The 15,653-nt window shown below is 44.7% G+C and overlaps 1 protein-coding gene across 10 annotated transcripts in view; it reads left to right on the top strand.

Annotated features, from left to right (window-relative positions):
• The window catches only part of LOC116384620 (autism susceptibility gene 2 protein-like), a 143,050-nt gene that overhangs the window by 116,994 nt on the left and 10,403 nt on the right, over window positions 1-15,653 (top strand). For 8 of the 10 annotated variants that reach the window (XM_031849456.1, XM_031849457.1, XM_031849460.1 and 5 more), the window contains 5 exons: window positions 7,642-8,062; window positions 9,184-9,443; window positions 10,860-11,110; window positions 14,472-14,522; window positions 14,724-14,819. In XM_031849456.1, the coding sequence (XP_031705316.1) occupies window positions 9,350-9,443; window positions 10,860-11,110; window positions 14,472-14,522; window positions 14,724-14,819 (492 nt within the window). In that variant the 5' untranslated portion in view covers window positions 7,642-8,062; window positions 9,184-9,349. The other 2 variants (XM_031849454.1, XM_031849461.1) reach the window with 2 other exon arrangements.

Below are 15,653 nucleotides of genomic sequence, written 5' to 3' on the forward strand. Positions count from 1 at the left end.
TCCTACGTCTTTGTGTATGTGTGGCTAGGGCTTAGAGACGGTGGGTTTAGGTTAGCAGCAGCCCCGCAGGTCAGAATCCAGGCCTTGTCTCTATTAGTTTACCTGACACAACTCCCCGCCCTCTGCTCCTTCTTCCATCTCCCCTGCCTTATTAACTAACCTCTTTCTCCCCCACTCTGGGTCACTTTATCCCTCTTTCTCTGACGTGCTCTCTCGCTCTAATCAAGAATGATGAATGGGGTGTAAGGAAGGACAGCAAATGTTGGAGAAACCCGATACACCCTCCAATTGTCACTCTTTTCCTGCGATGGTGGAGAACATGGTGGTTGGGGGAGAGAGGCGAGAGATTTTGAGGAGGCATTTTGTGTGTGTGCGCGTGTGTGTGTGTGTGTGTGAGAGAGAGAGAGAGAGTGTGTGAGAGATATTGTGTATGAGAGATATTTCAAACATCTCCACCTCAGTTCTCGAATTGTGTCATCAGCCGTGACATGTAAAAAAACAACTCGGACTGCAAGAAGTCTACTTTAGCATAGCGCAAGCTCGAATTGTTGCATGAAAAAAGGCTTGTAGCTCATAAGAAATGCAGGTCTTTTGGCGTGTAGCCATTAGCAGGGCAAAATGGCAGCTCTAGTCTAGTCTTCAACAGCTGCTGGGTCTCCATCTGTAAGCCTAATTACCCAACAGCACCCCAGGAGCAGCTCAGCAGCAGGATCCTCCTATAGAAGAGGCATTCATTACATCAGTGTGTCTATACCGGACAGTGTGTTTCCCCGAGGGCCCGCAGATATGTGAAACCTAATCCCAAGCACTTTAATGCACACTGGGGTGCTATCTTTGGACAAATAGTCCACTAAGAACTTACCATTTTGCATTCACCCTTCCTGTGGGGTAACTTTTACCGACACTCGAGATCATTTAGAGATACTCAGTATATAAAATAGTCAATTCTAAATATTTCAGTAGTTTTATTTGTGAATATCAATAAAATGATGAGTTGGTAAATCATTTGATTTGATTGATAAATCAATTGAAAGTCATTTATCAGCTAAAGATCTGTAAACATTTGCTGGTTCTAGCTTCACAAATGTGAGAAGTTGCAAAAATAATATCTTTGGGGTTTGTGTACTAATATATGTCAGCCTGGGCCCTGTGAAATTATGATGGGCATTTTCCACAATTCTTTTAATTTTTTTATATATACATACATAGACATACGTGTGTGTCTGTGGGCACATTATTTGTATGGCCCAATGCAATGCATGCTGGATGCACAATGTATTCTTTTGAATGACTGAGGACCCTGAGCCTTGATCAGCAGCCCGGGCCTGTAATAGCAGGATGCTTCAACATGTAAACATGACAAGAAGAAAAGGTGTTGTGGTTGATTGACGGTCTAGTTCTCTGGCAGTTGTTCATAAAGAGATACAGTATTTGTTTTTATCCGTTGCCACCTATAGAATACCACTCTGAAAAGACAGCTGCCTCAGCATTCTTGGCTGTCAGAGGACATTATTTGATATCATGAAAATGGCTGCTGTATTTGCATGAAGCAGGCGAGTAGCTCAGGCAACGTCTTAGCCTAAACCACAGTTTGTAATACTTATACCGACAATACCTTGCATCTGCAAAACACTTGAGGAAATATGATCTGTCGGCAAAGATGTTTGTTCTACCACTTTCATGGCATTAAATTGCAACGGCTGCAGATGTCACAACAGGGAATGAGGTATGGCGAATGGTTAAGAGCTGTCAACTTCCAATTGTTGCTTTGCTTTCTGAGCGGGGAGTGAAAATGGAGATGGAGGAGGAGGAAAAGAAAAACATGCAGGCTCTTTCAGCCCACTGTCATGCCACTTAGGATTTGTTGAAGGATTCTCACCCAGCTATTTCCCTTCCATTGAGAAGTAATCAGTGCGGCACTGAAAGATAATATTATATCCACTTAGAGGCATGTGGGCTCCATGCATGTTCATACATGAAATGAGGATGGAAAGCATTGCTTCTGTTTACATTGCTTAGCAGTTACTCCCTTCATTTCTGCTTGAACTTGGTGCTTCCTGGCAAAAGCTTTGTGTCTCTTACATCTCTTTCTTTCTCTCTCTCTCTTTCCTACCTCCTTTCCTTCCATTCTCCGTGGATTCCGAGCCAGTTGGTGGGCTAATAGAGCATGCTTTCCTGTGGGGCTCCAAAGTGATAATGTTCAGGCGTTATGCAAGCTTAAGTAAAGCTGACACGCTGCTCCAGAACTACAGCCCACTCTGCGATCCACAGCAGCCCATGGAGAGACTCTGAAAAGGTCTTAAAGGTATGGGAGACGTAGGGAAGGCTGCCACTGTCCTCCCACTGCTGTGCTGTGATGTGGGAAGCAGGAGTTAAGTCTTTTATTAGAAGTGGCAGGCGTTGTCTCCAGTCACCTCGATAATTGCAGCACCACGTCCACTGTCGTAATCAATTGAGACAGCTGCCGCTGCGGCGTTCAAGTCCATCAGGCAGGCGTGTCATGCTAATTAATGAAATGATAAGGCGAGTGCTTGCAGCCTTTCACAAATAACTCCTGAAGGCTCCCCTTCTTTTCAACATGAAATGAATTCCTAAAGTTCAGTTCTCCCCTCCTGTTTGTTGTCTGTCCCCAGCGGCCTCAGGGTAAGAATGGTCACCGGGGTCGGTGACGGGTCAGTGACAGTGAAAGGGGTCAAATTCCTGACTGGCAGGGTGGGCCGTGTCAGAGGAGCCATTAGACTTGAGCTTTTCTGTCCAAAGATCCAAGATGTCCACCCTTTTATTTAGGAGAGCCCAGTGGCACTGACCTTAGATGACCCAGCTGTGTTCTTGAGAGGCTGAGTCTGATGGCAGTCGCAGAGCACATGAGCTCTGTTAGAACCAGCTCTGCAGGGGGATGGGCCCTGACGGAGATTCAGAGAGAAGAACAGTGTATTGTGAGTGTGGAGGCGTCTTGCCTTTCTGCAGCACGTTAAAGCCAGGGGTTAATGATGGTTTACATTGCTTTTAGAGGACCACAGGACCATATATGACACAGTCAACATTTAGAGCTCTGTCATTCTCTCTCGCGCTCTCTCTATCTCTCCTTTCCAATTTAAAGATGTGCTCTACGTCATTTGCCTCCCATTCACAGCGCTGGCATGGGTGCCATGAGAGGTGAATTTGTGCATATGTGTCCTGCACCATATGGCTGGTGTTTGAATTGGGATCCAATATGCACAGGAAAAACTGATTCATCCCGCAGCTTGAGCTGCCAGCTCTCTGAAATGAACATTAGCTTCTCAATTTATGCCTGGGCTTTGACTGTAAACGTGTTACAGCTTAACACCCATCCCCATTCTGCTGCCATCCACTCCTTTTGTCAGCTGTGGCAAAGAGACAGAGAGAAATAATTGAAACGTGCCAGCTGTCCTCACTCTTTAGCTATCTTGGCCAGTTTTTTTCCTCGTCCACTCCCCCATTAACATCTCTGAGTGATTTGCAAAAACGTCGCCTTGGCTCCCCTCGTTACCAGCTTGGAGATGCTCGAGGCAGATTAAATAGTGTGAGGGAAAGCAAGCCATTGCAAATTTCTCCTATGATTTTATTATTAGCACAATGATTCAACACTGCTCAGCCCTTCTGTTCCTCTCATACAAAATAATTTTGTTCAAATCACCCCACCTTTTTTTTTAAATGGCAGAATACCTCACAGCAATGAAGTGTAGATTGGCAAGACTGCGGTTTCCTGCCTTCTGCCAGTATCTGTTACAGCCATCTTCCACAGTCACTCACTCGTGAGCTAAGCCGTGGCTCTGTGCAGATTGCTTGTCGAGAGAGGAACAAAAACCAAATCATTGTGAGCTCAACCGTCAAGAGCAGCAGAATATTCTGTCAACCAGAGCCAGCGGGAGACAGATCAAGTCAGCGTGTGCGTTCTCACATACCTTCTGCATCCTCCAACGTCTTTCAGCCGATATGCAGCTTCATTTAAATATCTGTCTGTTCATGTCCTTATTTTATCAGTGCCTTGACTGTTTATGCCTTTGCAAAGCCATGAAGGGAGTGAACCGCAGTGTTTGCCTACTATATGAGAATACCCAGTGGCCTAAAGCTTCTCTTAGCCCCGACCCCCCTTGTCATAGAGAGAATTTGCATACCCTTGTATTTAATCTGAAAAGGCTTTTTTGCATACAGGTTCTATTTCCCTGGCTGTTGTATATACTGGCATGTGAGCAGGTAATTTATGTAACACACTCATTTGCATTCACAGCATAAGTTTGCTGAGGGTTTTAGTTGGAGGCCGAATGAGAACCTTCTCTAGGGCCCTTGTCTCATTCATGCGGTCGTTGGGCCCATTTGCAGGTAGCCAGGTGTGTATTTGGAATAAAGTGGTTAAACAAAACGTTTTCAAGTGAATGCTTTTTAACTCAAAGCATTTGAGAGCCGTAGAATGTAGTGCTGTCCTTTAGGGCTTCTGCATTGTGTTCTTGACATGGCATGTGTCAACAGACCATGCCTTAGAGGGCTATCCTGATCACAGCGAGGGTCTCTTTGATGATGACACCCAGCCCATCCTCGTCCAGCTCAAGGCCAAGCCATTCCAGACTGGTCCAAGCCATTCAAAGCTAGGCCATCTGGCTGCATAAAGGCCACATAGGACCAGATCGGTGATAGGTCTCCAGATGTTCCACTGGGACAAACAGGGTCACAAGTGAAGGATATTGTAGGCAGGAACAGCTGTGTAGCGACACTGTTCACCCCAGAGTCCCTGCTGGACACATCAGTTATGACCAGCGATTCCCAGTTGCCAGTTGTCCGTCTGCTACCATAGTCCCTGTGTCCCTCCTTTCTCTACCACTCCATCCCCCAAGCCCATATCACTGCAAACTCAGGCACGGGTGGACAGGGCAAGGCCCAATTCCCCTGAGTAAGCAGTGCCACAGGAATAACTATAAAAAGATCAATACTGGGATGAGATGTCATCTGGTGAGCAGACCTGCCAACACCCCCCTGGGAATGTCCCTGTCCCCCCGGTGCACTAACCCAGCTAACGGGAGAGGGTGAGGGGGGCCACCCCCCACCATCGGGCTGCCCTCCAACCTGCCTGACTCACTCACACCATCTGCTCAGGTTTGCGGGGCAGGGCTTCAGGACACCACTTTTTCTGTACAGACACTCGTATGGCATTTGTTTCACATGACTGCCTGTGGCTTGCCTACTGTTTTCCTCAGTATGTGATTGCAGGGAAAGAGAAGTGTGTTCCATGTCCCGAGGAAAGGAAGATCAAAACAAATGCAGAATTTGGCAGTTTGCTGAAATGCCTGAGACTCCAGTTTGACAGTTGTGCGGATTTGCGGCGAGGGGACAGTGTTTGTTGCAAAACCGTGATTTTTGCTACATATAGCCCTTAGGTGACATGTGTCAGAGAGGCATTCCTGTCATCTTGTTAACACTGCGCATTAGGTTACACTCAAAATGGCTGCCGCTGAAACAAAGCGGTGCAAAAGCAATCTATAAGTATTCACACTAGCAGCGTTTTCCACCATTAATTGTTCACTACTCTTGACAGCCTGATTGCTGCTATAGAAGCTGGACCTGCAGTTTAAAGGGCTATCACTCAACTCTGCATTTATAACAGGAATATATCCTCGACTGTTGCCATCATTTCTGAAGCAAAGAAGTAATTAAAATTCTATCTCCGATAAATATGGTCAGGTTTTTCCCGCTTTGTGCTGCCCCTCTGTGACATGACGATGTTAGGGCTCTAGTGTTTGTGTGTGTGTAACATGCCTACACTGAAAACTTTTGTGTCTTCTGTTGTGCATTTGTGCATGTGTGTGTCTCTGCTTGCAGAGTGATTTTAATGAGGGATGGGTTGGTCCGGGCTGATACTTCCCTGCCTCCATTAGAGCCCATTAGAGTCATCGTTAAGATAACCCGGCGCTGGCTGTGGCCCTGGCTTCCCAGCATTAGTATTAGAAACCCCTCTCCTAGTGGTCGTAGCGAGACTTCCTTCAGTATCACTCGCCTCACATTGTGTCTGGGAGAGAACAGGTTGCCACGGCAACATCACCCAACGGCGACATTTTGACTGGATATTTGCTTCATCGCCCGTCGCTCTGTCTTTGCCTTCAATCTTGCTCTTTCTCTCTCGCTTGCAGCGACGAGAGCCTGACAGTTTAATCCAAATCCCAGACCCGTATAAATCTGGAGGTCTATATACGCCTGGACCCCCGAATTCATTTGAAAATCGTGACACCTTAGCCAGCCCCAGTTCTCCTATAAAACGCAAAGAGCAAGGGAGGAGGTGCTCAACAAATAAAAAAATAAAAGCTCTGCCCTGCCTTTTTATTGGTCTTTTTTATGGGTGTTAGGATCCTTGAAAGATTAAGCAGGCTGTTAATAGGGACTGGATATTCCATTAGTGGGCTGCATGTAGAGTTCTCACTGGCTTGACAGCAGCTCTCGGCTCTTCTCATTTTTTGTTACCGTCGAGAGTGCCCGTGGAGCTTTTTTAATTGAGGCACTAGTAAGCCTTCTGACTGAAGTACTGCTGCATCTTGGCTGTAGATTAGAGCTGCTTAGAGAGCCTCATCGCCACCAGGCTGTCTTCTCTCTTCCTCTGTGTCTATCTTTCTTTATCAGTGTGTGAACACTTTCTTTCTCTGATTTTCTATGCATGTGATGTTTCTGTGCTTAAATCAAATTCCACCACTCGCGTCTTTGCTGAGTTCAGAAGCTATGGTAGTGTTGTAGCTGTTGTAGTTGTAGCACTAGTTACCATCTCCTCAAACTCTAATTTCTTTGTGCCCCATTTTGCTTTTATTTTAACGCTGAAAGAAGTAGAGGATAATGCATTCTCTTCTTCATTAAGAATCATAAGTGCGTTGACATTTTTTTGTATGTAAAAGGTGTTCGAGATGCTGCATTTTCTGCCACTTTCATTTTCCTGCTACAATAGCATATAATTACAGTCATTAAATTGCAACAGCCTAAGTATGAAAAGTCGTTCAGTGGAATGCTGATTATAAAAGCTTCTTGTCTGTCGAAAAACCCCCCGGTGAATGGTAAAGACAAAGTGGTCGGGTTCAGAGTGCTTTGCTGTGGTTTCCTAAATCCCCTGAAAGATCAGGGAGGGGGGGGGTAGAAAGGCGCAGTGGCAGAAAGGCCAAGATGAAGGGCCACGATCTCTCCTCGCAGCACAATTGAAACATAATTATTTCATGCCAGATTGTGTGCTCAGCAAAGCCTTGAATAGGGGCCGACATTTAACTTTAATTAGCTGTGATTTATTCATACTGACTCGATCGCGGGAAGAAATTGGATCATCTGATTATAGTCAAGCATGAAAATGACCTGATTAAACACTTAATGGAACCTAGGGAGAAGAGAACTAGAGGAACTTTGGGCAGAAGACGTTTGGACAGCATTATATAGAAGGAAATAGAGTTTTACTTATCATTAATCATGTATATCCTCTGAATACACACAGTAGCTATTCCTGTTTGTCTGATTTAGGCATCAGATGTTTTTGAATAAAAACAGGAAATGGCTTCACATGAGACATCGCCAATACACAGTTGACACCATCAGATGAACTTTGTCAGATTGGAGTTTACAAATGCTCTTCTTACATTTTGCTGTTTCATGTCTTCTCAGGTGTGCCAACGAATGACAGTCCAGAGTCCAAGACTTGTAGCTCAGCCAAAGTATCAGGGCTACAGCGCAGCCAGGAGCAGCGCAACAGTGAGGTGCCCTTCACGCCTCCCGTGCCCAGCCCCACCCCAGCTTCGGCGCCTACGGGCTCCCCTGCCCCCGCTGCAGCGGCGGCCCCCCCAGAGCCCCCTAGGTCGTGGCTCCCTACCCCGCCTCCTCTCAGTGTCAAGAAGGAGCAGCACCCTCTGCCCCCTGTCCCTACCCCTCCCCTGTTAAGGGGGCCACCCCACACCCAGCCCCACCCTCCTCACCCACACTTGCACCAGGAGGCCCGTGTTCTTCCGCACCCACAGCACCACGCACGGCCAGTAATCAGCCACCAGGTGCATCACCCGCTGCAGTACAACAGCCTCCACGACATCAGGTACATTCTAACATGGATACGTGTTGTTGCAGGTGCAAGGACGTACAAGAAAGGAGTCATTTGGGCTTGATTCAAAATGTAAACAACAAAAAATACACACACACTACTGAGTGTACTCACGTTAGACATGTAATGCACTGATGCTGTGTTAGTACCATAATTGGCAGCATTTCAACCTTAGTTGGTCAGCTTAGATATGTCCGTGTAAGATCACTAGAAATCTCAATAAGGCCCAATCTCCACACTCAAAGACTCACAGACTTTGAGTCACATTCATGCAAAGTCCGTGAGGGTTTAGGGCTGTCCCACTGTCAGTGAGTGTTTGAGGGCTCTCTCGCAGACATTTTGTGCCCTTTATGAACCCTTTCCGTAAGTCTGCATTTCTGCAGACTTTGCCTGAGGGAATTACCAAAATGTATAGCAATGTGACGTTAAACACGGGGTTACCAGTGGAAGCCGGAGACGTAAGGAAAAAAAAAAGGTAAACAAAGAGGACGGCACATTGGTGTTCAGCCTGGCAGATTACATTTAATCAGAAACAGACAAAACTGTCACTCTCCTTTAATGTTCCTGTCAGTCTAGGGGGGCAATAAATAAACCAAAATTAGTATAATGTAGTCTGATGCGACAAGATACTGTACAGTTCTACACAATATTGACTGTTTTCATGTGTTATTGATTTTCCACCACTTGTAATAACCAGCCGTCAGATGTGGTGTTTTTTATTGAGCAACACTCTGGAGCATACAGCACATTCATCTATTTCCTGTTTCACCTCATCTCAAAGTCTGCCCTCGCCTTTTTTATTTCAACGTCAAAAGTTTTATTGGAAAATCATACTTATGTTGTCAAAGCAAAGTGTCAAACACATTCTCAGTACAGCTGAACTAACAGCTGAGCTAGAAGCAAAGCAAGTGAACACAGATCTACAACAAATGTACACGAAGATATGACGTATAAACAAGCTGCACAAGGCAGTAGTACTTTCCCTCAATGTGTCACACTGCTGCGTACTGACTGAACAATGTAAATGAATATATTGTAGTCATTTGCATTAATAAATTATCATTCTTTAAATGGATAATTGTATTTTTTCCCTTTGTCTCCCATTACGTCTTTAGCCACAGAAGCAGTCCATTGGGTCTTCCCAAACAGCACTTGCCCCCATCCCCTCACCACCACGTCAGCGGGCTCCCATCCTCCGCCCCCTCCTTGCCTCTGTCTATAGCTAACCTCTCTACCTCGCACTATTCCTCCCTACGGAGCCCGGCCCATCGCCATCCGGCCATGTTTGCAACCCCAGCCACACTGCCGCCACCACCGACCTTACCGACCAACAGTTTAGTGGTGCCCGGGCACCCCGCCGGCACCCCCTACCCAGGTAAAGCCGTGCATCTCACATGGTTGGTAGAAGTTGGTAGCTTCACTGCAGACATTTAGTGTACTTTTTTAGTTGAATTAGTTTCCATATTTTTGACAAATTAACAAAGAGCTACAAACATTAGTGGTATTCTTTGTACCAATTTCTGACATTTCTTTATCAGAAGTGTCCCTATTAACACATTTTTTTGTAATCGTTTTTTATAACAAATTTTGCTGTATCTTTGAATGTTGGTGTGTAATAATTTGCATTTACACTCTGAACAAAGGCTGTGTAACACTTTCTATAGTGATGTGGCCATTTTATGTTCCAGTGTGTGTTTTAAGTAACTAGACTTGACTGCAAAGCTCTACTGTACTTATGTTAGAATTACAGTTCAAAGAAGTCTTAACTTATGCAAAGAATGCTACAGTACCAATGTATATTAACTTGAGAACTAGTCTTTAACCCGTATTATTGAGTTGATTACAAAATGAAAGGACTCAAGTGTTCATTTATGATTGGCTGATATGGTAAGTGCCCATGTATTTAATAATAAGCATTTCTTTACTTATTGATCCTTTGATTCTGCAGCACAAATGAATCAAAGCAATAGTCAGCTGCCTCTTCCGTAAGTCACATGCTTTAATGTGCTGATTGGTGGAGAACATCATACTTAAGTCTCTTTACAGTAGCTTTATATTTTTAGAAGTGAGTTAGAGGGATGAGGTCACCGTTCGAAGTCTGGAAAATGTCAGCTAGCAACTGGGCAATCATCACAGCTGGAGACATCTTCAGAATACAGAAAGCGGCACATTAACACGTCACGTGTTGAAAAATGGTTCACTCAGTCAGTGAACTGATGCAACCTCAACAACCAGAATCATGTGTTCTCTTTCACTACAATATGTGATTCGTAACAAATTTGATAAAATGGCGAACTACTTCCTCAAAACAAACTTTTTCATGCTGCAATAGAAGGAAACAAATGTATCCAGCGATGATGGGTATCTCCAAAATATGTAATAAATATGCCAGCTGTGCATTAACTTTCTGATAGAGGGCAAGAGTGTGTGTGTGTGTGTTTTCTGCTGGGATGACTCTTGGTTCTTTCTTGTCTTTAGATACCAGCCTGTTGATATCATTCAACCAACCAATCATGTATTGCCAGCCTCATTCGGGGATTCTGATTGGCACATTGTCACAGGCAACTCTCTTACCACCACAAATGAGTCCCCACGTAGAAAACCCTCACAGCATGAGCTGGAGAAACAGAGAATGCCAGGTGACTATTTTCTTTTCTCTTTCTTCTTGTTGTGAAGACTGACTGGGCGCCCTTGCCTTTTTTTCTTGTGTCCTCCCCCCCCCCTTCCTTCCCCCACCCCCACCCTGATTATTTTTTTTTGGGGGGGGTTTCCTCGCTCTCCTTTCTTACAGAGCATGACCTCCTGAGGCAGGAGCTGAACAACCGCTTCCTGGTTCAGAGTTCAGAGCGGGGCCGGGGGCCGTCCGCCTCACCACTGGCCCCCGCTTCGCTCCTGAGGGCCGAGTTTCACCAACACCAGCACATGCACCAGCACCAACACACCCACCAGCACACCTTTACGCCCTTCCCCGCCAGTCTGCCCCCGGCCGCCATCCTCACCCCGCCCACCGCACCCCCCATGGTGCATACCCAAGCCAGAAATGTGAGGATAAGTAAAAAATTTAAATAAGAAAAGCTCCCGTAACTTCCCACCCACCTGTCACCCCTCCCAGTCTCCTCTTCAATCAATTCCTCCCTTTTTTTTCACCAAATATGACCCGTAGCTGTAGAAACCCCTCCCTTCAATATGATACAAAATATGATACTGATTCAGTTGGAATTTTGCTTTTTCATTTCTGCATACTGCTAATGTCTGAAGGCTGATGAGAAGCTGGGAGCATCACATCCTTTCTACTCTAATAAGGACAAATGCTTGGCAGATATAGCCCACTAGCTGCCACTTTCTTTAACACACACACACGCACACGCACGCGCACACACACTAGCATCTTCTAGCTCGTCCACGTACGGGTTAGTTGCTGCTCAGGTTGGTCAAACCCAACCAAGCACATAAATTATACTTTAATGCTTTGCAACTTCTTCATCCATAGTGGAATTATATTTAAAACTGTACATTCATAGTGGCCATGTTCTGACTCCTGGCATGTCTGCCAAACCACTGTTACAAAATGTTATATACATGAGTCACCCTCGTTTAAACATTGACATATATTTTGCAGTTCAGTGTTTGCCAAGGATCAAAAAGGGGTACTGCCTGAAGGCAGGCTTTTCAAATGTTTGCATATGGATGTGTTTTAAATGGTTTTGAATGTTTTCATTTGCCTATACTCTCACAAGGAGCAACAAAGGTGCAGTCAAACGGATCTGTGTGTTTGTGTGAATGCATTCCTGCAGACTTGTATATTTGTGTGAAAGCTCCTTGTGTTGTGTGTGTGTGTGTGCACAACTTTGAGAAATTCAAAGCCTTTGCAGTTGATCAAATGACCTCATTGTGGATGAAAGGGGGGGTGACATCATTGCAAAACTATTTTGATCATGTTTGTAATTGCTTCCATGCTTTGACTGCCATCAAGTCTGAGAGGAAGGGGGCGGCAGTCAAATACTGGCAGCTCTCAGATTAGTACAAGGGGAAAAAAGGTTATGACTATTCATCCATCATTTTAAAAGCACAGCAATCTCTGACAGTCGATTCAGACGGGGCCTCCATTTGTAGCTTTTTGGCATTAGTCTAATAGATCTAATCCATCATGTCATGACCTCTGATTAAGAGCCTGAGGTCCCATTAAGGCCCCGCTGCAAGATTACCCCCATCCTGTTCATTAGAAATCAAAGCTCTGGTATTTATGGCACAGTCTCAGATAAGTATAGAGACCGTTAAGACCGTTCCTCAGCCAACACACATGCACATGCACGTTATCTGGTCTGCTGATCATTCCTTACCCGGTAGGAATTATGTACAGTGCACAGTCCTTTATTTGAAGATGAAAGAGGCGGTTTTTCCTCATCTCACTAATGCTGGTATTATGTAGCACATGATGGTCATACCCCCCCCCCCCCCATTGTGTTGTTACGATGGGATTTGAGACTGCCATTAATGTCTTCTGCTGTTTTTTTCCTTTTAATTGAAACTGTGTTGTTACTTAACTCATGCCTTTTCCCCTCCATTCCTCTCCTCAGTAACAATGCTGTTTTTTTCTCTCTGCCGTTTGCTGAGAGTGGCAGTAGTAATGATGATGTTGTGGTTGTTGTTTTTTTACTGTATTGTCATGAAAAAGCAAACCAAGTGTTGCCCAGTTGTGCATATTCTCTCCCCCCCCCTCTCTCTCTCTCTCTCTCTCTCTCGTTTTTTATTTTCTCCTGCTCTCTAGATGCTCCATGTCATTTCAGCTATGTAACAGTGCTTGGCTAATGGCTGTAATTAATGAAATTATGAAGCCTCTATTTTTGTTTATTGTTTAACACCCTCAAGCAGCTGGCTTGCCAAATGGCAGCACTGAGTGTCTTTCCTACCTTGTCTCCTTGCCCCTGCCATGTCTTTGGACAAGCAATATCCTTAATTGTTATAAGATGAAATATTAAACTTTAATTAGCCAAAGCTGTTTACTATAAAACTGTGACAGGCACCATAAATTACCAGGGCAAGAGTTTTTATTTTTTATTTTTTACTAGATCGTAAAGCGGCCAAAATCCCTCTGACAGTGTCAGACATAAAACAGGCCGCGCCTTCTGAAATGCAGAGGATCTGTTTAATGAGCTCGGAAGCTGGCTCGGCGTTTCCTCTCAGTAGGCTGTCTGTCTTTGATTTGGGCCCATTATCGCCCACGAACAGGGCCGCCAACACCATTGCCGCCATTGCAGCCATTTTGTGTCCAGATGTGAATGGCCCTGCTTCACCAGAGGGCCTCTTTCTCCTTAGCCAACCCTACTCCCGCTCCCCTCTCAACCACCCGTGTCGCTGCACACGCACTGGTTCATACCCACTCATTTTCCTGTTTTATGTAAACCCAAAACATATGCGCCTGCCAAGAGAGCTTTATGAAAACACTCGCAAAAAGTACCTGCAAATGGTTTGTGTATTTGCGGAATAGGAATAAGTTACTGTCAGTTGTAATTAGCCCATTTCAAAATAGAGAGCCAGTATTGGCTTGCAAACAGACATATAAAGTCCCCATTCATACACTGGGCAACATTCTCGGTTCTCTCCCTCCCTCCCTCCCTCCCTCCACTGCTTCTCAGCTTACTGACTAGACTCCCATGTGTTTAGGACATGATCAGAATCTTTTTTTCATACAACAACATAGTTTTTAATGCAGCAAATTCCAATTCAGATTATTCTGTTAGGCATAAGCTCTGCCACAATAAGCTCTGGCTTCCTCACATCAATTCAGCATGTCAAGGCTGTATCAGTTTCATGCTGATCTGTCCTAAATTACCCATTACAAATGTCAGCTACTCGATTGAGTTTCAATCATACAAGTCAAACAGGCTCTTCTTTCTCTATTCTTTCCATGATTTTATGTACAGAGAATTGGTGTATGTCTCTACACACTCCCCTCCCATCTATACCATCGGCTGGTTGCAATAAAAACAGAAATCCATAGCAGTCAAAGGCAATTTCATTCACATTTTTTACAAATTTTCCTGTAAATAGAAACTACTGGTCTGGTTTTAAAATGGTCTGATTCTCCAAGCTGGTCCTCCACACCCAACCTCTGTATGCTCAGTTGGAAAATTATGCAGACTGCCTTCATCTTGGCAGTGTGCTAAAGTGGTCGTATTGTTAGCAATTGAACTGCCCATTTAAGTGAACCCATGACCAGTGCAAGCCAGCTGCTTTACTCCAGGGCTTATTATTCTGGATCAAAACCCTGCTTATTACCAGTTACAGATGTTGATCATGTGTTTCGGTTTTGTGATGTAAAAATAGTGAGACGTTATTATTATTGGATTTTGGTAAAATATATCATTGTGTCCTAATTCTTTTTCTCTTTTATTTCTTTCAGTTCGACAAATACGCCCCCAAACTGGACAATCCCTTTATCAGACATTCAAACGTGAGTTTCATATCGTCATTCTAAATTAAATTTGGCATTTGTATTTGGCAAATCAAATATTTGACATATTTGAATGGAGCCGTGAGAGCATTGATTGTGGCTGTGGTCTTTTGTGAGCATATGCTTGAGTCCTGTACGTATCTCTGTATGATTTTTGTTTTGTGTCTTTTTGTATCTCCCACCCTCCTCTTTTCTCCCCAGTTCTTCCCCTCCTATCCCCCCACCATGCCAGGCATGCCCCCGCTGCTCCCACACTCAGGACCCTTCAGCTCGCTGCAAGGAGCCTTCCAGCCCAAGGTCAGCCCCACATCCCCACTCTCAACCCACGATCTACAAACAAACAGAGAATTTAAGGAAGCATGGACTCAAAAGAAATCACACAAGCTTGTGCACAATTGAAATACTCATTTTCAATGATAAGCATGCAGTTTTGACATACTTTTTTAGTCTTCATAAAATGACATGCACATTTTGTCAGTGTAAAAAAAATCAAATATTTGAATGGAGCCGTGAGAGCATTGATTGTGGCTGTGGTCTTTTGTGAGCATATGCTCACAATAATTCCTTATTGTATGTAAATAGTACTTTGCATGGGTCAAAAATGCTTCAGACATTCAACATCACAAAAGCAACTGATTTAACAAGCAGAAACACGGTGCTGTAGCTTTGGGTTGGGATGAAAAAACTGCATATGTGAATACATCATCAATTAGATATCCTTGAAGGGTATATCAATAGAAGAAATAACAAGTAAAGAAGTCCAGGCTGTCTGTCTTTAGTGAGAAAAGCAGCAGGGATTTGACCACTGAAGACATGAAACAGGATTTTAATAATCCTCACGCCATCCTATTAAAATCCATTTATAATACCTGAACCTAAACTGGGGTCAGAACTTTGCGAGCCGTGGCAGGCCATGCCAAAGATGAGAAAGATGGTGGGGATGCGAGGGACGGGAATAAGTGTGAGGGTGTGAGCCTGTCTGGCAGATGCCCAGCGGCTGTGACCCGGTGTAAGCCACCAATCAAAGCTGGCCTAAATCCGCTGGCCATATTCCCAGGGGGCTCTTTTACGGGGGGGGGGGGGGTTTTTTTTAGGGGTCCCCCGAGTGGGTTAAGGGAACAGTCAAAAAGC

This window comes from Anarrhichthys ocellatus, unplaced genomic scaffold, assembly GCF_004355925.1.
Source record: "Anarrhichthys ocellatus isolate YVR2014 unplaced genomic scaffold, GSC_Weel_1.0 scaffold9, whole genome shotgun sequence".
Lineage (NCBI taxonomy): Eukaryota > Metazoa > Chordata > Actinopteri > Perciformes > Anarhichadidae > Anarrhichthys > Anarrhichthys ocellatus.